The sequence below is a fragment of the Arvicanthis niloticus genome (assembly GCF_011762505.2).
Source record: "Arvicanthis niloticus isolate mArvNil1 chromosome Y unlocalized genomic scaffold, mArvNil1.pat.X SUPER_Y_unloc_4, whole genome shotgun sequence".
Taxonomy (NCBI): domain Eukaryota; kingdom Metazoa; phylum Chordata; class Mammalia; order Rodentia; family Muridae; genus Arvicanthis; species Arvicanthis niloticus.
The window spans coordinates 1,944,159-1,968,233 of NW_023045021.1; the positions used below are offsets into that span (position 1 = coordinate 1,944,159).

Genomic DNA, 24,075 nt, shown 5'->3' on the forward strand with positions numbered 1-24,075 from the left:
TTCATTTTCTTATGCAAACCAATTAATTTATAACACTGAAACAGTCTTAAGTGCAGATATTAAAGAACCATCTCAACAAGGAGAAAAGTGTATTTGTCAAAGTTCAATATACCTTCATAATAAAGTTCTTCAAGAAACTAAAAAGAGAAAGAACATCTGAACATAATAAAGATATGACAAAACTGTAGACAACATTATACTGAATGAGAAAAAAATGAGCAACGCTTCCTGTAAAACTATGCAAGTACTATAAAACATTGTTATGTTCTGTATTTTGGAAAAAGAAAATCAATAGCTTTTTTATACACCATTAATACATATGTGAAGGATGAACATAGAAAAATGCACACAAAATTTACAACATCTTAAAAGAATGCCTCAGAATAAACCCAGTTAAGGCGGGAAAGAAGAGAAACTCCTAAACTGAAAATGTTAAAGGCACAGAAAAGTTTTGGTAAAAATATTAAAAGATACATCTTACAGGCTAAGGAAATGGCTGTATTATTTAAATAGCTGTATTAGTGAAAGCAGTCTGCATATTAAATGCAACATTCATCAAAATCCCAATTATATTCTTTACAGAAAAAGTTCAAACTAAAGAAATATTAAGACTCCAAACAAATCACACCCTGACTCAAATTATACTACAGAATCATAGCTCTGAAATATCATTATATCTCAGAGGAAGGGCAGCAGTATAACTCATTAAACTATAAACAAGGTTATGGCTCCATAAAAATTAATACAGAGGTCTATGCCTCAAAATCCACACCTGTAATCACAGTATTGGAAAGGATAAATCAGATCACCCTTGCTATGTAACATGTTAGAGTCCAGCCTGGGCTACATGAGACTCAATACATTTTAATAAAATATATAACATATAAAAGAAAAGCAGTAAAATTATACAAAAAAATAACTGATTAAAACATGAAGTAATTTTAGGTGCTCTCTAATATTGATAGTTAAAAACAGTATCACAAAATCACTAGTGAATCCTTACAAACTGGGGACTGCTGTGATTGTTCCGTAGCTGCACAGTCATCTCCGTACAAGGTTCGTAACTGGGATTTAAGTTCTTGTCAGATGTCACTTTTCCAAACTCACTGGCTTCCCCCTTCACTACAACAGTTGCAGGGCATGGCACTTCTTCTTTATCTAGTAGTATCAAAAGGAAGTGAAAACAGACTTTTTACATCACAATTTAAAAAAGTCTCATGGTTCTTTACTGTATCACTGATTAGTATTTTAATCTCACCTGGTTGTATGCTATCTTTCTTTCTCAGAGTCTTCTCCTTAGCCATGAGGCCCAAGCCAATCATTTTAGGACCTGCCCCATATATCTGTAGTTTCTTTAGCTCTGGGTTTTTCTCAATGTCCTCTTCTGTAGGTTCTGGCTATTAAAAAAAAAAAAAATTCAAAGGAGACAGTAAATAAAAGGACATAATATTTATAGAGAATGTCTAGAAATATTATTAGCAGAATACCTTAGAAAAGTCAATGCAGCCCCAGATAACCTATCCATCTAGTAGATGAACCTTCACTCATATAATAAGTAGTAAGCACTGACTGCATTTAGTGAGTTTAAAAAAGAACACATAAATCTGAACGGTAAAGTGGAAGGGGATTTACAGGAGTAACTTAGAGGAAATAAGAGTGAAAGGTAGATTTGATGAAAACATATTACATGCATATATAAAATTCCCAAATGCTTCTAATAATATAACAACAACAACAACAACAACAACAACAACAATTCCAGCTATTGCTGAAGAGGGCAGTGGTCTTTAAGGGATAGCTCCAAACCCACAGTCACACAGACAGTACTGGTTAAATACAGTGGGTCTCAACATGAGTTGAAAAAGACTTATAGGTACATTTATAGGTAAAATAAGTAGAAAAGAGATTATAGAGAGAAAAGAAGAAAACTGATGTTAGAATGTACTTTACATATGCATGAAACATATAAAGTTCATATTCCCATTTTCTCATGTTGTGAAAAATAGTTAAATATTGTTTACAAGATTGGAGATGAGGAATAAAGAATTGGCTCACTAGTTACAAGCACTCATTGTTTTTGCAAAGGACCAGTGTTCTGTTCATAGCCCTCAAATAATGGCTTACAATTAACTCCAGTTTCAGGGATTCCAGTGACCTCTTCTCACCACTAAGGGCAGGAGACACACATATGGTGCACACACATAGACAGAAAACACTCCTATGCCTAAAATTTTTAAATCTAAAAAAAAACATTTTAATAAATCTACATATTAGAATGCAATAAGTACAAATAAGCTTTTTTACATAAACAGATTAAGCAACAAGACAAAATAACTTTATTCCAAGGAACATATACCATTAAAAACATGATTCTTCCTCTCTGTATTATCAAAGACTTTAAAAAGTAAAACCTGTTAGGTGTCCTCTACACTTAGGCAGCAGGTGGTGTACACTTATATACCTGATGTGCATCTTAGTCTTCGTGTGGGTCCCCTAACAACCGGAGCAGAGACTGTCTCTGACTTTCTTGCCTGGATCTCTTTCCTCTAACTGGGCTGCCTGGTTTGTCCTCAATAAAAGAAGATGTGCCTAGTCCTACTGCAACTTGATATGCCAAGGAGGTTTGATATACATGAGAGGTCTCCCTTATCTGAGGAGAAAGAGAGAGTAGTGGGAGGAGGAGAGGGGAGACAAAGGGACTTGGAGGAGAGGATGGAGGGAAAGCTGTGATCAGATATAAAGTAATTAATAAGAGAAAAAAGAAATCTTAAATACCAATAAAAAGCAAGAATAGGGAGACAGATTTTTGAAAACAAAAAAGACAAATATGATAACATTAATCAATAACTAATGGCCGGGCAGTGGTGGCACACGCCTTTAACCCCAGCACTTGGGAGGCAGAGGCAGGTGGATTTCTGAGTTTGAGGCTAGCCTGGTCTACAGAGTGAGTTCCAGGACAGCCAGGGCTACTCAGAGAAACCCTGTCTCGAAAAACAAAACAAAATAAAAAAAAAAGATTACTTTGCTAATACACATATCTATATGCTATATAGCATATATTAATGTGCTAATATACTACTAACATGTAATTGATATGCCAATATAATTAATAATAACCTAGACGTGTAGATCTTTTAATAAATACTGACCTATTTTTAAAGTACCTTTATTACTTTAGTTCTTTCCACTGGACAATCAGGTGTATATCAGTTTACAATAAGTTTACATTCACTTAAGATGCATACATTTTTACCAATAGGTTATGGCTATGCAATAAGTCCTAGCTAATCCTCCCTGTTCCAACAAAACCACTACTTTTCCCTAGAGAGGCAGACCATTATTAACCACCTTAGTCCCCAAGCCCAGGTAATAGGGGCGCTGACTCTTCTTCAACTTCTTCAAGCTGGTTACGGGCATTGTGATATTAGAAGAGGAGTGGGGGAGGGGGGGAGTAAGTTGATAAGCCTCTGATGCTGTGTCTTCACTGAATCCAGATGGAATTCCAGGACATCAGAGGTTTGGGCAGGTCTGCTCAGTATGCTTGATGAGTAGATACACCAAGGCTGTGTATTCTGCAATATACACTTGTCAGAACAAGTTTTAGTATCAAGAAAAAAAAATTTTTTTCCTAGAGGGCTGACATTTTTTTTTTAAAGATATTGGTTCTAACAACTTTTCTTTTTTCCTCCCTTTTTAAAATTGGTTGTAAAATTTACATTTCGAATTTTATCCCCTTATCCCATTCCCCCCACCACCCAGGAACCCCTTGTCCCATACCGTACCTCCTCGTGCTCCTATGAGGGTGTGATTTTCCAGTTTCTATGATTGCTATGTCCATTAACATAAACTGCCTCCTAAATTTCTAAATCCTTCCCTTTGTGCTATTAAATCTCCTATTTTTCTTTTTCTTCTTTCTTTTTTCTTTTTTCTCTTTTTTCTCCTTTTTCCCTTTTTTTATCTCTCTTGTTTTTTAATTGGGTATTATATTTACCTTTCAGATTTTATCCCCTTACCCCACTTCTTCCCACCACCCAGTAACCTCCTATCCCATTCCTCCTCCTCATGCTTCTATGAGGCAGTGCCCGCACCTACCCCCCTCACTTCCCCCTCCCCACCCTCACATTCCTCCCCCCACTCTGTGTTCTTTGTTTATGGGACCAAGAATCTCCTCTCCCACCTATGCCAGACAAGGCCATCCTCCCCTACATATACTGCTGGAGTCATGGGTCCCTCCCTATGTGCTCCCAGGCTGGTGGTTTAGACCCTGGGGGGCTCTGGGTGTTTGGTATTGTTGCTTTCCTCCTGGGGTCACAAACCCTTTCTGCTCTTTCAGTCCTCTCTCTAAGTTCTCTATTGAGAAACCCTTGATCATATCAGTGGTTAGCTGTGAGCATCTGTATAATTAATATCAAGATGAAGTTATAATTTCTTAAATGGTACAACATTTACTTTGATTTTAAATTTAAGGATTCCATTGGCATGAGCTTCTTATTGATATAAAAGTGAGATGAATATTGATACTCTCATGGGCATTGTGCCTGTATAACACATTTTGGAATACAAGGCTTACACCCAGTCCTTCTTTAACTTTTTTAACTGATTTGGGACAGTTAGCCTATGAGTTAAGGGACTATAGCAAATTCATATTTTTGAGTTTATTGTTAGGGTGTTTCCCATATTTTATTTAGAAATAGCTGAGAGGAGTGAACAGACAACAGTCCAGGTTACCTTACATGGATAGTTGGTTTTCAAAACATCAGAAGTCCACAGAATTGACTTTACAAATATTTATATATTAATGTTCATTTTTATTAGAGACCTGTCTGCTCCTGACAGCTTCCTGTCGTGGATTCTAAGAAGAAACTGAGCAGCCTTTGGAGTTACTCCAGTTGTGTGGTGACAGCCACTAGGCAAGAATTGCCTCTCTCCATCTACAGACAAATTACTGTCCAGAAAAGGACACACTTGCAGAACAGTCAACTGATTATATCTGCCTAGACAGAGTGATCAGCCCTTAATAATTCTGCATCACTAAGGTCTGTCAGAAGGCTGAAGATTTGGTGCTCCAACGGTCGGTAGTATAGGGGCTTTCCAGGTGTTCAGCGTGTTCTCTTTAAATTTATAGGTGTTCTCTATAAATTGGCTAAGTTTTAGAAGCTATGCTTAGTGCTTCCCATAACTTCACTTAACTCAGTCATTCTGGATTTCTGATGGGGTTGAAGACCTATAGTCTCATAGCCAATCCTGGCTATTTACTTTGAGAGAAAAGATCTGAGTGGATGGTTTTCAGCTGACATTCATTCTAAAGCCAAGAAAAAAATAAAAAAGCCAGGTTCAGAACTAAGTGCTTTAGTTAGGAGAGATAACAGAGGTTCTGGTTAGTCAACAAAATGATGGACTGGGTATTAGGATTATCTTGTACCTCACTGGTACAATTAGGAATAAGTATGCTCTAACTGTATTTTGAGAGAAAAGTTTTATTCTAACAGGAAGGGTGATACGTAGGAGGAGCTAAGGGGGAAGGAGTACCAAAAGGGAAAGACAGAGTAAGGAGAGGAGAAGATGAGGGAGAGGAGAAGTTAGGTGATGAGAGAGAGAGAGAGAGAGAGAGAGAGAGAGAGAGAGAGAGAGAGAGAGAGAGAGGTCATGGAGGCAGATGTTTACGTGTGTCCACCAGTTAAAGATAGTTGATATATCTAGGTTGGGTATTGGGTTACACTTCTGATTGAGCCTTTGATTAACATTTAAAAAATTGTATAAAAGCAAAAAGGAAAGGGGGCATGGGATAGGGGTTTTCTAGGGAGGGGAAATGAGAAAAGGGGATGGCATCTGAAATGTAAATAAAATATAAAATAAAATAAATAAAAATGGAACAATTCAGGCAAAAAAAATGCATACTTTTTTTCCATAAATTACAAAATAAAAATAATCTTGTTTTTTTGTTTCTATAGTAATTATTGAAAGTCAGATGCTCTATACAATAGTATCTAGGTACATCTACCTTAACAGCCTGTTTCTTCAGAATAAAAGTTAAACCTACTATACTTTCATTATAACATCATGGCCAATTCCAAAATTTATGGTAACTACTTATATTAATTCTTTTATATACATACTTTTCTTACATTTTATAATGTTCTTTAGCTCTCCCATGGCTATGGAAATTACCCCAATCAGTCAAAAAACTCCTATGGGCTGGCAAACAACTTGCTAGTGAGATTTTCTTCCAAATAGAAACTAACGCAGCCTGACTTTAACTTATGCATCTCACATTTCTCTTACTTAAGTTCATTTATGGGCTAAATAGCAGAAAACTAGGAACAGATGCTAGCTGTGACAATTTGAATATGCTTAGCTCAGGGAGTGGCCCTGTTAGGAGCTGTGGCCTTGTTGGAGTAGTGTGGGTGTATCACTGTGAGGCTTTTGAAACCCTCCTCTTAGCTATATAAAAGACAGTCTGCTCCTGGCTTCCCTTTGGATGAAAGTTGTAGAACTCTCAGCTCCTTCTCCAGAGTCATGTCAGCCTGGACACTGCCATGCTCTCATCTTGATAATGGACTGAATCTCTAAACCTGTAAGCTAGCCCCAGTTAAATGTTGGCCCTTATAAAAGTTACCTTGGTCATGGTGTCTTTTCACAGCAAGGGAAACCTAAGTAAGACACTGGCATTAACCACTAAAACATTGAGTGTCTCATCTTTACTCTTCCTGCAGGAACCATAAAAATTCCTGTGATGGATCATGCTTCTCATCTGAGAGAGAATTATGAATACTATTAAATTCTCTTCTCAATGACATTCACATCTTCATGTCATTAGGTAACAAGGCAAGAAAGACAGAATAAAGGCATATGAGGAATTAAAATTACCCCACTCACAAGGATATAAATGTAAAAAGAAAGCTCTAACGATTCTATCTAGATTATTATAAATAATAAGTGAATTTAGTCAAGTAACAAGATTTAAAGCAAGAAAACATGAACAATTCCATAGCCATGAAAACAAAAATACCTAGGAATAAACTCACCCAAACAAATAAAAGATTGCTAAAATAAAAATCACAAAGCACTACAGAATTAATATTCTTAAAATATTCACACAATAGAACACTAATGAAAATACCAAAGACATTTTTCAGAAAAGTAGAAAAACAATCCTTCAAAATACACGGAAGCGAAGAAAATCAATAATAATAATCAAGTATTCTTGAGTAGAAAGATAAAATTAAAGATATCAGAATAACATTAAAGAACCACTGTAAGAAAAGTAGTAAAATAAAAAACAGAAAAATCAATGGAAGTTAAGCATTGCAGTAATGTCTATAAGTAAGCCTATGACCTATTGTGGCAGAACAATTTCAAAGTTTTGAAGACAATCCAGATATGTAGATATAGATATAGATATAGATATAGGAACAACCTATGTAAAAAATACATAAATACAAAAGCAACAATAAGCAATGAAACAGGCAGAAGTCCATAAATATGGACATATTATCCACAACAAAATGATTTTCAACAAACTGTCAAAGACAATCTAGTGTGGTCAAAACTGAATATCCATATATTGAAGATTGATGTCAGTTTCTCATCTTGTACAAATATAATCTCAAAGACCAAAGACCGAAATACTATTTGAAATTGAGAAAAATTAAATTGGAAAGTAGTTTAAGCTGCTGCTTTTCTTAAAAAGATCTCAGAAAGCAACATGGGGGAATTTAAGTGTAAATTGACAATGAGAACTAAAGTAAGCTAAAAACCTTCAGTAAAACTATATAACAGGAACAGGGAAACAACAACTTAGAGAATAGGAAAAACACATCTTGTCAGCTATTCATTACAAAGGTTAATATTCACATCAGGGATAGAACTTAAAATCCATTTAGGCAATTGAATTTTAAGTGCACACGGGCGTGTTCGTGCATGTGTGTACACACACACACACACACACAGAAACACACACACACACACACACACACAGAAACACACACACACATTTATATATTAAAAAAACAAGAGCCTAAAGCCACTATTCCAAAATTAACAGCTGACATCTTCAGGGGATAAGTAGTATACAAAATTTCCCAAGACACACAAAAAGTCAACATGGAAAAAGAATTACAGATCACTGTCATGAACACATATGCAAAATATTCAATAAAATCCACAAACCAAATTCCAAAACACATCATGATCAAGATGGCTTTATCACAGAGATGTGGGGATAGTTCAATATATAAAATATCAATATATGTGATCAACCATATAAACAAACTAAAAGAAAAAAAACAAGAATACACACGACCATTTTATTAGATATTTAAAAAAGAAAAACATCCAACACACCTTTAGAATAAAAATATTAGACTGATCAGTAATACAAGACACATACCTAAACATAATTAATGTAATATACAGCAAGCCAATAGCCAACCTCAACTGGAGAAAAATTAAACCAATTCCACCAACATCAGAACACAGGTTGTTCACTCTCTTCTTATCTATTCAATATAATACTTGAAGATCTAGCTAGATCAATAAGACAACTAACTGAGATCAAGGAGATACAAATTGCGTTAAGAAAAGTCAAACATATTTATAGATAATATGATAGTATACATGAGCATCACCAAAACATTTACCAGAAAACTCATACAGCTAATAAACACTATTAGTGAAATGACTGGAGATATATATATATATATATATATATATATATATATATATATATATATATATATATATATATAATCAGTAGTATATGACTGGAGTCATATATATAATCAGTAGCATTCCTATATACCAATGACAATTACCGTGCAGGAGAGAAAAAAAACCAACAAAATAAACCCTTCATAACAGCCACAAAGATACAAAGTATATTGGGGTAACTCTTACCAAGCCAAGTGAAATACTTCTATGACCAAAAGGTCGAGAAATTGAAGAAGAGATCAGAAGATGGTAAGGTGTCCCACACTCATGAATCAGTAGAATTAACATAGTGAAAATGGCCATCTCAGCAAAAGCAATCTACATATTCAACCCATTAGCCATCAAAACTCCAGTACAATGCTTTATAGACCTTGCAAGGACAATATTCAACTTCAAATGGGAAAACAAAAAAGCAAGGACAGCTAAAACAACCCTGTAATAAGGACTTCTGGAGGTATCACTATCCTTGATGTCAAGCTCTACCACAGAGATACAGTAATAAAAACCACATGGTAGTGTTATTAAAAAAAAAAAAGATAGGTTGATCTATGGAATAGAATCAAAGACTCAGAGATACATCTACACACTTACGGACATCTGATTTTTAATAAAGAAGCAGAATTACACAGTAGAAAAAAGAAAGCATCTTCAACAAATGGTGCTGGTCTAAGTGGATATCAGCATGTAGAAGAATGCAAATACATCCATATCTACCATCCTGCACAAAACTCAAGTCCAAGTGATTCAAAGACATAGACATAAAACCAGATACACTAAACCTGATAGAAGAGAAAGTAGGAAATAACCTTGAACACATTGGCACAGGAGAAAATTTCCTGAACAGAACACCAACTCAGGCACTAAAATCAACAAACAATAAATGGGACCTCATGAAGCTAAAACCTTCTGTAAGGCAAAGTATAACATCAATAGGACAATACAGCAGTCTACAGAATGGGAAAAGAGTTTTACTAACTCTACATCTGACAAATAGTGTGACTCCACATTATTTGGCTAATATCCTAGAAAATATATAAAGAACTCAAGAAACTAGACATCAACAAATGAAATAATCCATTTTAAAAACGAGTACAGATCTAAATAGAATTCTCAACCCGGGAACATCAAATGGCTGAGAAACACCTAAAGAGATGTTCAACATCCTTACTTATCTGGGAAATGCAAATCAAAATGATTTTAGGATTCTATCATCCACCTGTCAGAATGGCTGTGATTAAAAAACAAGAGCTAGCTCACGCAAGCAAGAATATGGAGCAAGAAGAACACTCCTCCATTGCTGATAGGAGTGCAAACTTATACACACTGTGGGGAAAAGTATGATGATTTGTCAGAAAATTGGTAATCAACCTACCTCAAAACCCAGCTATATCATTCCTAGGCATGTATCCCAAAGATGTTCCAGCCTACCACAAAGATATCCGTTCATTTATTTATAGCAGCTTTATTCATAATAGCCAGAAATTGGAAACAACCTAGATGTCTCTCAACTAAAGAATGGATAAAGAAAATGTGATACCTTTACACAGTGCAGTTGTTAAAACAAAAACAACTCAGTTGTTGATACAAAAACAAAACAAAGAAACATGAAATTTGCAGGCACATGAATGGAACTAGAAAAAAAATCATCCTGAGTGAGGTAACCCAGACTCAGAAAGACAAACAATGTATGTCATCACTTATAAGTGGACATTATAAGTGTTAAGTAAAAAGATAGGCATGCTACAATCTATAGAGATAGAGAGGCTAAGTAACAAAGAAGACTCAAGAGGCGATACATGGGTCTCTCTGGAAATAGGAAATAGAATAGATTTTGAGGTGGAATGAGGGCAAGTGGGGATGGGAACAAAGGATATGAGGTATGGGTGAGGTGGCATGTAGGGAAAGAATACAGTGAGAGAGGACTGGGATTCAGAGTCATCTGTAAAGTGATGTGGAAACCTGGTACAGTCCCTTTGAGCCCTGCTTAGTTTATTTTGTGGGACTTGTTCTCCTGGTGTCCTTGACCCCTCTGGCTTCTAGAAACCTTCCTCCCCTTCTTCCAGAGGATTCCTGTGTCTGCCCCTAATTTTTCGTAGTGGGTCTCTGCATCTGCTCTCACCAGTTGCTAGATGACTCCTCTTTGGTAACTGGGCTAGGTGCTGATCTGTGAGTATCTACACTCTATGCAGGTGACACCAACAGAGACTGCTAGTAATAGAGGATACTGAGCCTAAACCAGCCATCTTCTGTAACCAGTCAAGGTTCCCCTGTGGTGGAAGTTTCACATTAACCCAGCCATATAACATTCAACCCACAATCTACAATGCCTGTAAGATGTGCTGGGATAATGGTGGGGCAGAAATAGTCAACCAGTGACTGGTCCAACTTGAGGCCCACACCACAAGAGGAAGCCCACAGTGACACTGCCTGGAGTGCCAGAAACCAGGAGGACCATGCAGAAACCGAGAATAGATTAAGCATGACTTGAAAACAAAACAAAACAAAAATAAAAAAGAAAAAGAAAGGAATGGAAAAAGAGTCAATCCAAGTATTGCTAATGATATTCCTCTACAGTCTAGCTATTAGTGATATTCAGAGTCAAAGTACTCTAAAAGTTTAAATTACCCCAGTCAAAAATGATCATCATCAAGGATATAAACAACAATAAATGCTGGTTTAGATGCAGGAAACAAAATGAAAAAACAAAATCCTTACACTGCTGATAAAAATGTAGTCTCAACATTTTGCAAATTACCAGTTCCTCAAAACATTGGAAATGGATCTATGTGAAGACCCAGCTATACTAATTGTAATTCCTTGTATATTTCCTAAAGGAATGTTCCTTGTAGATATCCTACCATAGGTACACTTGTGCATCATGTTCACTACAGCTCCATTCACAAAAGTCAGGAAATGCAATCAGTACAGATTTCCACAAACTTGACAAGTAGATTTAAAAAAAAAAAAAAAAAGGTGTAGTTTATACATACAATGAAATTTTATTCATCTTTAAGATAAATGAAAGGAACTGTAAAAGTATACTGAACTAACTCTGGAACACAAACATATAGATCACACATTTTCTCTCACATGTGGATGGTAGCTTTACAGATCTAAATACATTTGTTTAAACTCAGGTATTGGAGAAGTTAGGAAATATAAATGACCATTGAGCAGAGGAAAAAAAAAATGTGACTGAGTTGACATAGTGAAATACAAATATTAGGGATGAGGAAAAATATAAGGTATAAATATATAAGGTAAAAGTATAAGGTAAATATAATAAGGTTGAAAAATATAATGTAAAACATAAGATTTCATATAGAAACCAACTATTTTATATACAAATATATATACATTGTATAAATGTATATATATTTGCATGATTACACACACACATACACACACAATATGTATTATACACAACCTACAGGACAGAATAAAATATATTGAATTCAAAATTATAATTATCCAGATTTGCATGAGTATGAAGCCAATGAAGTATAAACAAAATCAAGTCAGTCAACATTCCATCATGGAGTGGGGAGGGGCTTCACTCAGCTGAGGATATATTGACAGTTGATGGCTGCTTTGGGAGAGTTGAGTTTCATTCAGAAGTACAGACCCTGGTAGGTGACTATACACCACTACCTTTATATCCATGTGCATTTATTTGGGTAATGCCAATTTTGGACTCAGTCAGTGATTAAAAACAAAACAAAACAAAACAAAACAAAACAAAACAAAACAAAACAAAAACAAGCCAAACATATAAACTTGGAAGATGCACACAGGAGTGATCCAAACAGAGTTGGAAGAAAGTATGGAGACCAATATATATTGTATGTACATATTATATTTTCTCAAAATAATTGTTAAAGAGAAAAATACTATCCATGTCAACTAATTTAACAAATATATACAAAACAAGATATACACTTCAATCATTATAGTAACTATTGAAGAAAAAAAGCAAAGCAAATACTATGGAAATGTAATTCATAAAGCTTTTATGACATTATAATTATAAACAATAGTATGAATGTTTTTCACCAAACAATAAACTACAGTTATACCATATCACAATTATCCTATTCCTACATATATGACCAAAAGTCAGTTTTATTGCAGAATTGTTTACTACAACTGATATACAGAATCAATATATGTGCTTACTAAGTCACAGGAAAAAAAGTTCTGTGATTTATAGCACAATGGATGGAACTAGAGAATGTTGTTTAAGTGTAATAGGTAAAGAACACAAGTAGTACATACTCTATGTACTACTATGTACTCTTAATGCAAGTTTAAAAAACTTGACCTGAAAGTAAAATAGTCTTTTATTGGGATTGTATAATTCAGTCATACAAAATAGAACTGAATCTAATGAGCTATATTTGTGTCTGAAAATATCTACACTGAACCTCATTAATATCTATTACTAATATATGATAACAGTGAGAATTTTAAGGATAGAAAGATGGCTACTGTGGCTAAGGGTGCTTGCTAAGAAGTCTTCCAATATTAGGTTCAAACCTGGGACAAATGGTTGATGTGCCTTTTTAACATACCAATGTGGACATGGCCACAAGTTTCTCCCAGCATGCCCCACAAGGTTCTCCCAACATGCCCCAGTCCCTTCCTGTTACAAGGTATGGCTGGCATGTCCCACCCTCAACCCAGAATTCTCCAGCCTAGGGTAACTCTCCCAACTGCCTTTTCCTACATAATGCTGACATTTTGGTTAATCTTTTACTGTACCTTTGAGCTCCAGACTGATGAACCCTCCCATTTTCTCCCCAGATGACCCAGCTAAGTCTGATCCTGTCTCCTTGGACTGGCCCAGATGTCCCTGCCTCTGGCTATGCTCTCCCTTTCATCTACAAGAAACTTTTTCCTCCACCGTACCTAGGAGCAGCCATGTCCTTTCTTTTCCTTTTTATTTCTTTTTTTCATTCAACCTCTATCTCAGTTCAAGCCCCAAAACCCACTCACATGGTAGAAGGAAAACATGGACTTGTATAGTATTTTTCTTCTTGAAATAATTATTTTGAGAAAATAGATAAAAGTGGCCCAACAATTAGGAGCACAGACTGCACTTGAAGAGAACCTTGGTTCAGTTCTCAGCAATAACAACTGACTCAAAAACATCTGCATTTTGAGGTCGAAGGAATCTAATGCTATCTTCTGACCTCCAAAGACACTGTATGCATATGTAGTACAGATTATAAGCAGGCAAAATACTGATACACACAAGGTAAGTCTTTAAAAAGTTAAAGTATAACAGTAATTTTAGAATGATAAGTTAGTTTTGTCTAAATCTTAATAAGCCTTGTGTAATACAAAATAATACCACCTGTTTTTATTTCCATAGTTCTTAGATTTCTTGTACATTGTGACTTATTCTATATTGTATCACAATAATTATAGATTATACCACTAGTATAATGGCTATAACTATAAAAAATATAAATTATCTTGTAAAAGCTCATTTTAACTAACATGATTCCATTATATGCCTGTAATCATAGCAGTTTTGAATGGAGGCAAAAGAACCATGAGTTCAAGACCAGCCTCACTACATAGTAAAATTTTGGTTTTTTTTTTTTCTGCCTAGCCTCAGTACATGAGATTCTACATTTTAGGATAGTACTTGAAAAAATGTCAGTTTCTTGATAGTCAGGATATCCAAGTTATATTATGCTTTGTTCTTTTCTTTTTTCCTTTTCTGTTCCCCAACCATCTCCCAGATATAGCTCTTCCTACATTAATAGTGCAAAACACAATTAATTAAAATTCAATAATGTGAAACATAATTATTCCTATTTTAGGTATAGTCTCAGTTTAAAATATTTCTAAGTCCAATATTAAGATTTGTTATAAAAATAGAAAACTTCATCCTACTTTATTTTAGATAGATGTATCTAAAATGTTAAAATGGAGTATTTATGACACTTAAGTCTATTTTAGTTGGATTAGACATTATAAGACTACATAGTTTACGTTTTTAATCTTAGGTCTATTATTTAATTTTATATTTATTAACATTTAAAATATATCTCTGGCACACAGAACCAAACCTTCCCAAAGGCAACCAACTCTTAATGCACAAGAAGCAAACATCCTAAAAATGTTGGTCTCCCAACATAGGAAGCAATAGTTTTCTCTTGAAATCTCTTCAGGGTAAGGTGGTAGGAAATTAAATAATTCCTGTGTATCTTCAGTCTGTTATAATCAATTCATCTGTGCTGGGCCATGATGGTGGTGGCAGCTACCTTTAATCTTAGCACTCGGAGTTAGAGGTAGGCAGATCTACAAGTTTGAGGTCAGCCTGGTCTACAGACTGACTTCCAGGAGAGGTATAGCTACACAGAGAAACCCTGTCTTGTAATGGGGGGGCGGGGGCTGGGAGAGAAAGGTAAAAATATATAGTTTTAGAATATGTAATCCAGCTATTAAGTATTCTATATATAACATTTTGAACACTGATAAAGTTTTATATTTTAGGTATTTTTTGTTATTTGGAAAAATCACTATGTATCTTTTAAAAAATAAGATTCATAAAAATGAGTTTAGAGCTATAAGAATATTCACTTTGAACATGTAAAGAAAGAATACAAATAAAAAATACTATAAATAATAAATGAAAATACCCACTTCCCACTAGTTTCAGCTTAGATATTCATGTTGGTTTTTTCCCTTTTCTTGATTGTTTGCTTATTTGTTTGTTTGTTTGTTTGTTTAAAATCCCAAACTCAATTTCTAAACTAACTCTGGCAGCTTATTAGAAGGAAAAAACAGTTTACCTCAGGCTGTAGCCTTTTTGCTCGTCTACTGTAGCAACTGAATTTTGATGGCTGAACAGACTGTCTAAGAGGGATACTATGAGGTTTGTATTCCTTGTCTTTTTCTTCACTGTCAAATGGATCTGTGTTACATTGCTGATATGGAGAGAAAAAACAGAAATATATTTATGAACATATAAACTCATATATCTATATAAAGAATGTGAGTTCAGAATTAAATATTCATAAACATATACTTGTAATATTTAAAATAGTGAATTGTTCAGTTAAACCAAAATAATACTAGTTTACTCATTTTAAACATCTAAAATATGAACTTTCTAAAACAAGGAAGCTTAATAATTTCAGAAAATAATTACCTACTTTTCAGATAACAACCTGATGTAATTGCACCTCTTTTCTAGTATGTAATTTGGTTAATAATAATAACTTCCCAAAATAAAAAAGAACTCACTAAAGTTTACCTATCATAAGAAGAATAAAGTTTTATATAAGCAAGTTTCCAAAGTCCTATTCCTAAAATTTCAAAATATATTAATAAATTTTAAATGTCCAGCAATTCAAATAAATGCCAAAATTATATAGAAAGAAGAAAAAACAAGAAATCAAGTCTTGTATCAAGCTCCAAGTCAGCTACGACCCTCACCACAAGATTAGCTCCAGACTGAAACATTTCATAAGGGTAAATGATCCGTTCATAGTGGGACCGTAGCAGGGAACCAATGTTTTTCCCTGATGGGTAATTAAGGCGTTGGGCAACACGGGCCCACCGACGGTCCTTGCAGATTGCTTCATAGCCGCCTTCCTCTATCACAATCTAAAAGGATAAAAAAAGATATAAACAGTCAACACACTGGAGAAGTCTAAATTTTCCAATGACCCTTTGTGTAGAAAACACATCACGTCCTTCCAATACTTAACCAATTTTTAACTCAAACATTAAGCCAAGAATTGTTGCCAGATTCTATAGTACTCATTTCTAAGCAGAAATATAAATGAAAATATGTTTTCTAGTTATGGGTTTTTTTTTTTTTTTAAATATGAACTACTCTTACCTTATTAAGGCTATAAAGGTCCAAGATCTTCCTCTCCACATTAGGTATCTTCAATGAAGAACCTTGAATTTCCCAGAATTTTGCAATCTGATCCAAGTAATTCAGTTTTACTCTAGTTTGGGCCTGGGAAAGAAGTCAGTAAATTAGGCTTACTTTTTGCCCCTGTTTTTACTTTCCTTATCTTTTGAGGCTTTAAAAAAAAAATAATGATATTATCATTGCCCCTTCTCCTTCCTCCCTCCAAACCTTCCAGTTTACTATCACCTTATTCTCTTTCAAATACATAGCTTCTTTGTCTGTTATTGCAAATATATGTACATTGACACAAGAAGTTAAGAAGCTACTTTTGTTAATCATTTAGCAAAAAATGTGTTGAATATGCAAGAGATAGACATTTGGAAGAACAGGTAGATGTTCTTTATCCTATTCAATTATTCAATTATTCAAATTATTGGAAGGAGGCTCAGAATTTAAGGGTAAGGAGCCATCTCAATTGTCATGCCAAATACCACTAAATTTGTGTTAGTTTTAAAATTTACAGTGGTAGTCATTATAATTAGGAAAAAGCTTAAAGACACTTGCAGTGTATTTGCCATAATTGTCTCTGGAAGTTCTAACTTTGCATAGTGAGCTTATGAATTTAAAAAATGCTGCTCTGCTGAGTGTTGATGCATTCTAAATATTCTATTATTTATCCTAAATACGTAAATAAGCCATATAATGTTTTGTGTAGGTATATGTTTTCAGAGCTGATCAACTGGTATAAAATAACCAACTGATATGCTATTCCTTGTAGGGGCACTATTTCTCCCACTTTCAGCCTTCCTTTGTGCCCTGTAGTTATCTGTCTAAGGTTGAGGCCTCCTGACTTTTCTACATTTAATGGTATCATATCTATTGGTGTTTATATCACCCCTGTTTATATCATGTTTACACTCCCATGCTGCTAAGCCTTCTTATGCATAGTTCCTCTAACACTTCCAGAAGCTACTATCTCAAAGCAAACTTCCTGTTCCTCTGCTCTTTCAGTATAACTATTCCATCTTCCACAATAATCTCTAACACTTAGGTGCAGGAGAGAATAAATTAGGAAAGTAAAAGGCAACCACTTCAGAGTGGGTAGGAGGAAGCAATAGAGAGGACTAGCAGGATGTAAGTAATCTTAAAAAGGAAACAAAAAAAATGGGGTCTGTAACTTTAATTCTCTCTCTCTCTCTCTCTCTCTATATATATATATATATATGTGTGTGTGTGTGTATACATATATATATATATATATATATTTTTTTTTTTTTTAAAACCACAGGTTACCCATTCATCTTTACTTTCTTTGTAGCTTTAACCTTAGTCTATCATATAATGGAATGTAGAAATCTTCATGTTCTGGAATTTTATAAACCAATATTGTGTTTTAAAGAAGATGTTGCCATAAGTCAATATTTATTTTTTAAGAAATGATAACTGCGGTTTCAATAAACAATATTTGATATCAGAAACTAAATACAAGTCATTGTTGTAAAATCACAAAGATTAGGATTCCAACTGTTCTAAAAAAACACATTTCTTACCTCCAGTTCATTTAGCCTCTGAATTCGAGGAGTAAATCTGAAGTTATCAACTTCTACAGCAAAAGGAGGCTGCCAATCCTAGAAGGAAATAAAACGATGATTATAACACACTGAAATGGGTCAAGAAGTTAAAGATGAGGATAGGGAAAATTATTACACTCTCATATTAATGCTTTATATGAGTTACAGTTGCTTTCCAAATTTGCTTTCCAAAATTCTTAAATAATCATCTTTTAAAATTCAAAAACTGCTCGAAAAAAAACAAACAAACAAACAAAAAAAAACAAAAACAAAAACTGAAAACAATAGACAAAAGAAAAATAAAAGCTCCACCAAATTAGCAGTTTTCCAAAGGACTCAACAATAAGAACAGGCAAAAAAATCTGCATAAACTCAGGTGTCAGTGTTACAAGTGTTCTTACAGATAAAATAAACAAAATACTAACATACCTTTTCCCCCAATATAACCCTATTTCAAGCACTTTGGAAAAGTGTGTGTAATAAAATCATAATGGTGAGGAAAAGAGGTAGGTAGAAGAAAGGAAATGTCTACAGATTAAATACTTAAGAGTATTATTTTGTGCAAAAAGTTTATATTCATTATATGTTACCTGTTTAATATTAGGCTGCAAGTTCATTTGAATGTGGTTTCCTAGGGAAACCGACTAGTAATAGTTTACTGTAAAACAGAGTGCTGGCATGTCCTGCCAATCAACAGAAACTTAACCTGAAACAGATTCCACACCATTCTCATTTTACCTTTTTTTAAAAACATGTGAAAGAAATCGTGATACTGAAACTGTGAAACAGGAAGTGGCCAATAACAATATAAACTTATACAGCATTTTTCCCCAGTTATAAATGAGATTGTTAGTATACTGAATTTTTCTTAGTTAAAATATGGTAGCCGGGTAGTGGTGGCACACACCTTTAATCCCAGCACTTGGGAGGCAGAGGCAGGTGGATTTCTGAGTTTGAGGCCAGCCTGGTCTACAGAGTGAGTTCCAGGACAGCCAGGGCTACACAGAGAAACCCTGTCTCAGAAAAAAAACAAAACAAACAAACAAGAAACATGGTAAAGACAACTCACTAACTGAAAATGTATTAACTGCATATCTGCAGAAGCGTTTCAAGTTCTAACCACAAAGAATCTGGATGACTAACTAGAGGATTTTTCTACAGTTTAAAACGAGGAGCTGGAAAGAGTCTAAACGCCTACATATTTGTCCTTAAATCTAAGGCCTTGTTGAGGGACACAGTAGTCCCACGGTCGATCATAATATTTAATTTCAAGTTTCATTTCAGAGGCTTACCGCAGGTGGGCGGATCTTGCAAATGCCTGACTTCTCCGCAATGGGTCTGATTTTAGCTATATAGCCAAGAGGATCTTTGAATTCCGCCCAACTGGGCTCAAACACCGGGCACTCGGGCGGCGGTAGAAAGTCGTCAGATCCTGGCTTCATGTCCGTCCAAAACGCGGTTATAAAACGTGATTCGATATTAAAGGGCGAATGGAATTTCCTACTCACTGCGATGGTCCACAGCAACTTTATTTTCTTCCAAATTTCAGACCTGGCTTAATTACACATTCTTACAAATATTCACCTCCCTGTTCATATCCACCATTTTTGGATTACAATGTGAGACGAATTGTATCGCTCCGCCGACTTATTTTTCGAGCGTTATGTGAAAACCTGGAAGTTGTTCCAACGCAGGTAAAACTTGAAGCTACAGAAATGAGACCACCAAATGAAAACAAACACAAACTAATTTATCTTCCTCATTAAGCTGTATTTTAAAAAAAATCCGACTGTTTAGATAAATACTTAGCCGGAACTTTTTTTTTTAACGATATCACTACACACAAACGCCTGCGCAGTAGAAGGGTAGCAACCCGGAAGCAATTTGGTTGAGCTAAAGTATCTCCCGGAATTTATTTTTATGCAACTAGTAACAGGCTTTTTGTTTGTTTGTTTGTTTTTTGTTTTGTTTTTGCTTTTGTCCCTATTCGACCAAGTTGCTAGACCGTGGTTTTGTGAAAGTTAATCGGTGACTATAATTCTAGTGCCCCAGGTATTTTTATGCACATTATTTTAACTAACACTGTATACATTTATTATAATGTTTATACATATTCAAGATTGAATTATGCAACAATATCTTCCATAAAAAACTGAAGTTTAACAACGGATATACTGTATGGAAATACATACATACACAATTACTACTAAGTAAATATTTTACTACATGAAAAAGTTAAATTGATTTAAAAAGACAGCTCTGCTCAGTGTAGTTATGTGGTTGGATGTTGCTTTGTCTCGTGGTGGAAATAAAACTGGTGGAATGTTTGGCAAGGTATTCAGAGTATATATAGTCTTGGGGATCTAAAGTAATTCTCAAGAAAACGCTTGTGTAAGTAAGTTGTTGCTTTCTCTGGCATCTTTCAGTACTCTTTTCATCCAGTAGTCTCTGCAGTTCCAAATATTTTCCTTTTTTCTCTTATAAAAAATCTTCCCTTACGATACATTTTAATCGTGTTTTCCCTTTCCTCAAAATCCTCCTCACCACCTAGCTTTTTAAAGAGTTACTGCTCTGTGAGACAATTATACCATTTCCTTAGTCCTTTCCCTTTCTCCCTCTAAACCCTCCGATACACTCGTCCTTGCTCTTCGAAATTCACCGCCTTTCTTTTGCTACTTGTTGTTATGTACATACATGTATATGTATATACATATATATTTATACATACATAAATACAAACTGTTCCCTCTGTCCACTGTAATCTGTATGTGTGTCCTCAGGACTGCATATTTATTTAGTATTGAATAAACAGTTGTTGTGCTTCTCCATGGGAAGGCCTATTCTTCCATTCTCCACATTCCTCAGTTGCCTGTAGTTGTCTGTCTAGGTTTATGTAAAGATCTTCCTTGTCCTCCTTAGTGTGTTTATTGTTGTTCCCCTTGTTCAGCTCATGTTTAGGTGCTCAACATGATGAGTTTGTAACATTGCGAGAGACACAGTCTCACAGCATGTGCGAGACTCGATGATTCTCTGGCTCTTAAACTCTTCTTTTCCCCTCTTCTGTGGTGTTTTTTGAGCTCAGGTACAGAAATGGTATTTCAAAATGTACCTGTTGGCACAGGGCTCCACAACTTTCTGCAATTTGATTGGATATAGCTTTTTGCAGAGGTCTCTATCCATTTGTGGAGGCTTTTCTGTGATGGAGGGTGAGCACTAAACGTATGTGGGTGTAGGGACAAAATACCGAAAATGTTGTTGGGGGTTATGCTGGTTTAATAAAGTGGTGGCTGTAGGTTCCTCTCCAAGATCCACAACTTCATTAGCCATGAGTAAGTTGTTGGGTGTTTTAAATATACTGTGACCAGAAAAAGGACCTTTTCGGGTCATGTGTATTTTGACTTACAAATGTCTCCTGTATTTGCATGTGCACACATTTCCTGAAATTTTGGGAAGTTGGGGGCTATGATTCCATTGACCATTTATTCGCTTATTTTTGGTCTCCTTTCTTTCTAGCTCCTTGTTCTATACATGGATTTTTTTTTAAACAAAATTAAGTTCATGTTTATTTCATGTCTGTATGCTGTATGTACATGAATGATCCAATACCACTCTTTGTTTCTACAACTTCCAGACATTGAGACTCCCCCCTCATCCTCCCATACATGGCTGCTTTGCTTTGCTTTGCTTTGCTTTGCTTTGCTTTGCTTTGCTTTGCTTTGCTTTGCTTTGCTTTGCTTTGCTTTGCTTTGCTTTGCTTTGCTTTTTGCTTTGCTTTGCTTTGCTTTGCTTTGCTTTGCTTTGCTTTGCTTTGCTTTGCTTTGCTTTGCTTTGCTTTGCTTTGCTTTGCTTTGCTTTGCTTTGCTTTGTTTTTCTTTTCAATCAAATTGTTTGATTTATTTAGCTTCCAAAGGTTGCCCCCTTCTTGGTCCTCCCTCCCAGAGTTCTTCACCCTATGCCCCTCCCCTTTGCTTCTGGGAGGCTGCTCCCCCACCTACCCACCTGCACCTCACCAACACCAGCCTCCCCCTTCCCTGGGGCATCATAGCTATAGGATTAAGCACAGTGAAATAGGAAAAGCTCAGTGAAATCCCTGGATGCTGGGCCTCAGTGTAGTATCTCAGTTAATAAACCTAAGATGGGCTGGCAGAGAGGTGGAAGGTGCCCTCACTTGGTGCAGCTGTGTCATGCAGCAACTTATGTCATGCAGCATCTTTCCCACTGATGCCAGACAAGGTAGTCCTCTGCTATAACCAGCCCCTGTATGCTCTTTGGTTGGTGGCTTAGTCTCTGGGAGCTCTGAGGGATCCAGGTTAGTTGAGACTGTTAGTCTTCCTATGGGGTTGCAATCCCCTTCAGTTCATTTAATCCTTCCCCTAACTCTTCCATAGGGGTCCCTGACCTCAGTCCAGTGGCTGGCTGTGAGTATCTGCATCTGTTTCAGTCAGCAGCTGAGGGCCTCTCAAGAGGACACCGCTACTAGGCTCCTGTCTGCGAGCATCAGTAATAGTGTCAAGGTTTCCTACCTGCCCATGGGGATGGATCCCAAGTTGGGCCCAGGCACTGGATGTCCTATGCTTCCTTCAGTCTCTTCTCCACTTTTGCCCCTGCATTTCCTTTAGACAGGAACAACTCTGGGTCAAAAGTTTTGAAGATGGGTGGGTGGCCCCATGTCTCCACTGGTAGCTGTGTCTATCTGCTGGATGTGGTCTCTTCAGTTCCATCTCCCTACTGGAGATGGAGATTGGGCCTTTCGGGTATTGTCATGTCCTGGAAGCCTCTCGCCTCTCTGGGACTTTGTAGAGGTTCCCCTGCCCCAACCCCACGCTGCTTCATATTCCTATTCATTCATTCTTCTGGCCCTCTGGGCTTCTCTTTTGTCTCCCCTCATACCTCATTGTGGGGCCCCCTCCCCTCTCTGACCTAGGTCCCTCCCTCCCTCCGTCCCTCCCTCTGCCTCTGGTGATTATTTGGTTCCCCCATCCTAGTGGGTTTTAAATATTCACAGTTGGGCCTGCCTTCTTCTTAAGCTTCCTACAGACTGTGAGTTGTATCATGAGTATTCTGAAATTTTTTGGCTACTAGCCACTTATCAGTGAGTACATACCTTTTGGTTCTGTGAGCATGTCCTTTTGGCTCTGGGTTACCTCATTGAGGATGATATTTTCCAGTTCCATCCATTTGCCTGCACATTTCATGTTGCCCTTGCTTTTAATAGCTGAGTAGTATTCGATTGTGCAAATGAAGTGTAGGGCCAATGAAGGGATGATTTGGTCTCCCTGGTAGAGCACTGGGTTTGAGATAGCCCGAGACCCAACAGGTGACCATGGCCTGTGAGAGACATGGCCTGTGAGGGATGGCCTGTATCTCCCCACACTGCCGGATTCCAGACTCCTCCATGTGGTCCACATCTCTCATTAACCTGTACCTCATTAACGTGTAGACAGGTTTGGCTCAGTAGCTCCTCCCAGAGAGGTTTTGAGTCACCATCTACAGCTACAGGTAGAGGGTGTGACTAACAGTCCGCCCCCTCGAGATGTCCATATTCCTAACTTACCTTAACTTAGTGGTGGGGTGGGGGTGGGGAGTGAAGGGGGTGGGGGAGTGAAGGGGTGGGGGGAGTGAAGGGGTGGGGGGTGTGGGAGGCATGGGGGGAGTGACTGGGGTAGCTAAATTAAGTTATTCCTTCCCAGCCTCTCCGCTTTTCTTCCTCTCTGTTAAGCCAGCTCCCCCTGGCTTTTACTGGGGGGCACGCCCACATCCAGACCCAACTACCACATCATGGCAATAAAACTTCTGCAATCCCTTTGGACGTTCACATGTCTTCTGGGGCCTGCCACCGCCGAAGTTTCCAGCCTTTGGAACCTTGGACCTTCTTGTGTATGTGGAACGCCCTGCCCCGGGGCCCTGCCACCACAG

At 36.4% G+C, this 24,075-nt stretch overlaps 1 protein-coding gene across 2 annotated transcripts; it reads right to left on the bottom strand.

Moving 5' to 3' along the window:
- Positions 1 to 53: 53 nt before the first annotated feature.
- LOC117701336 (lysine-specific demethylase 5D-like) lies at positions 54 to 19,796 on the bottom strand. Of its 2 annotated transcripts, none has more exons than XM_076706223.1 (7): positions 19,452 to 19,796; positions 18,139 to 18,216; positions 16,571 to 16,693; positions 16,162 to 16,332; positions 15,516 to 15,650; positions 1,259 to 1,397; positions 54 to 1,188 (listed from the first exon to the last, which is right to left on the bottom strand). In XM_076706223.1, the coding sequence occupies exons 1-7, from the start codon at positions 19,599 to 19,601 to the stop codon at positions 989 to 991; spliced, it is 996 nt and encodes a 331-aa protein (XP_076562338.1). In that variant the 5' UTR covers positions 19,602 to 19,796; the 3' UTR covers positions 54 to 988. The 2 variants fall into 2 exon arrangements, with proteins under 2 accessions (XP_076562338.1, XP_034349001.1); XM_034493110.2 differs by having other exon boundaries at positions 54 to 1,158; positions 19,452 to 19,790.
- Between the last annotated feature and the right edge of the window lie 4,279 nt (positions 19,797 to 24,075).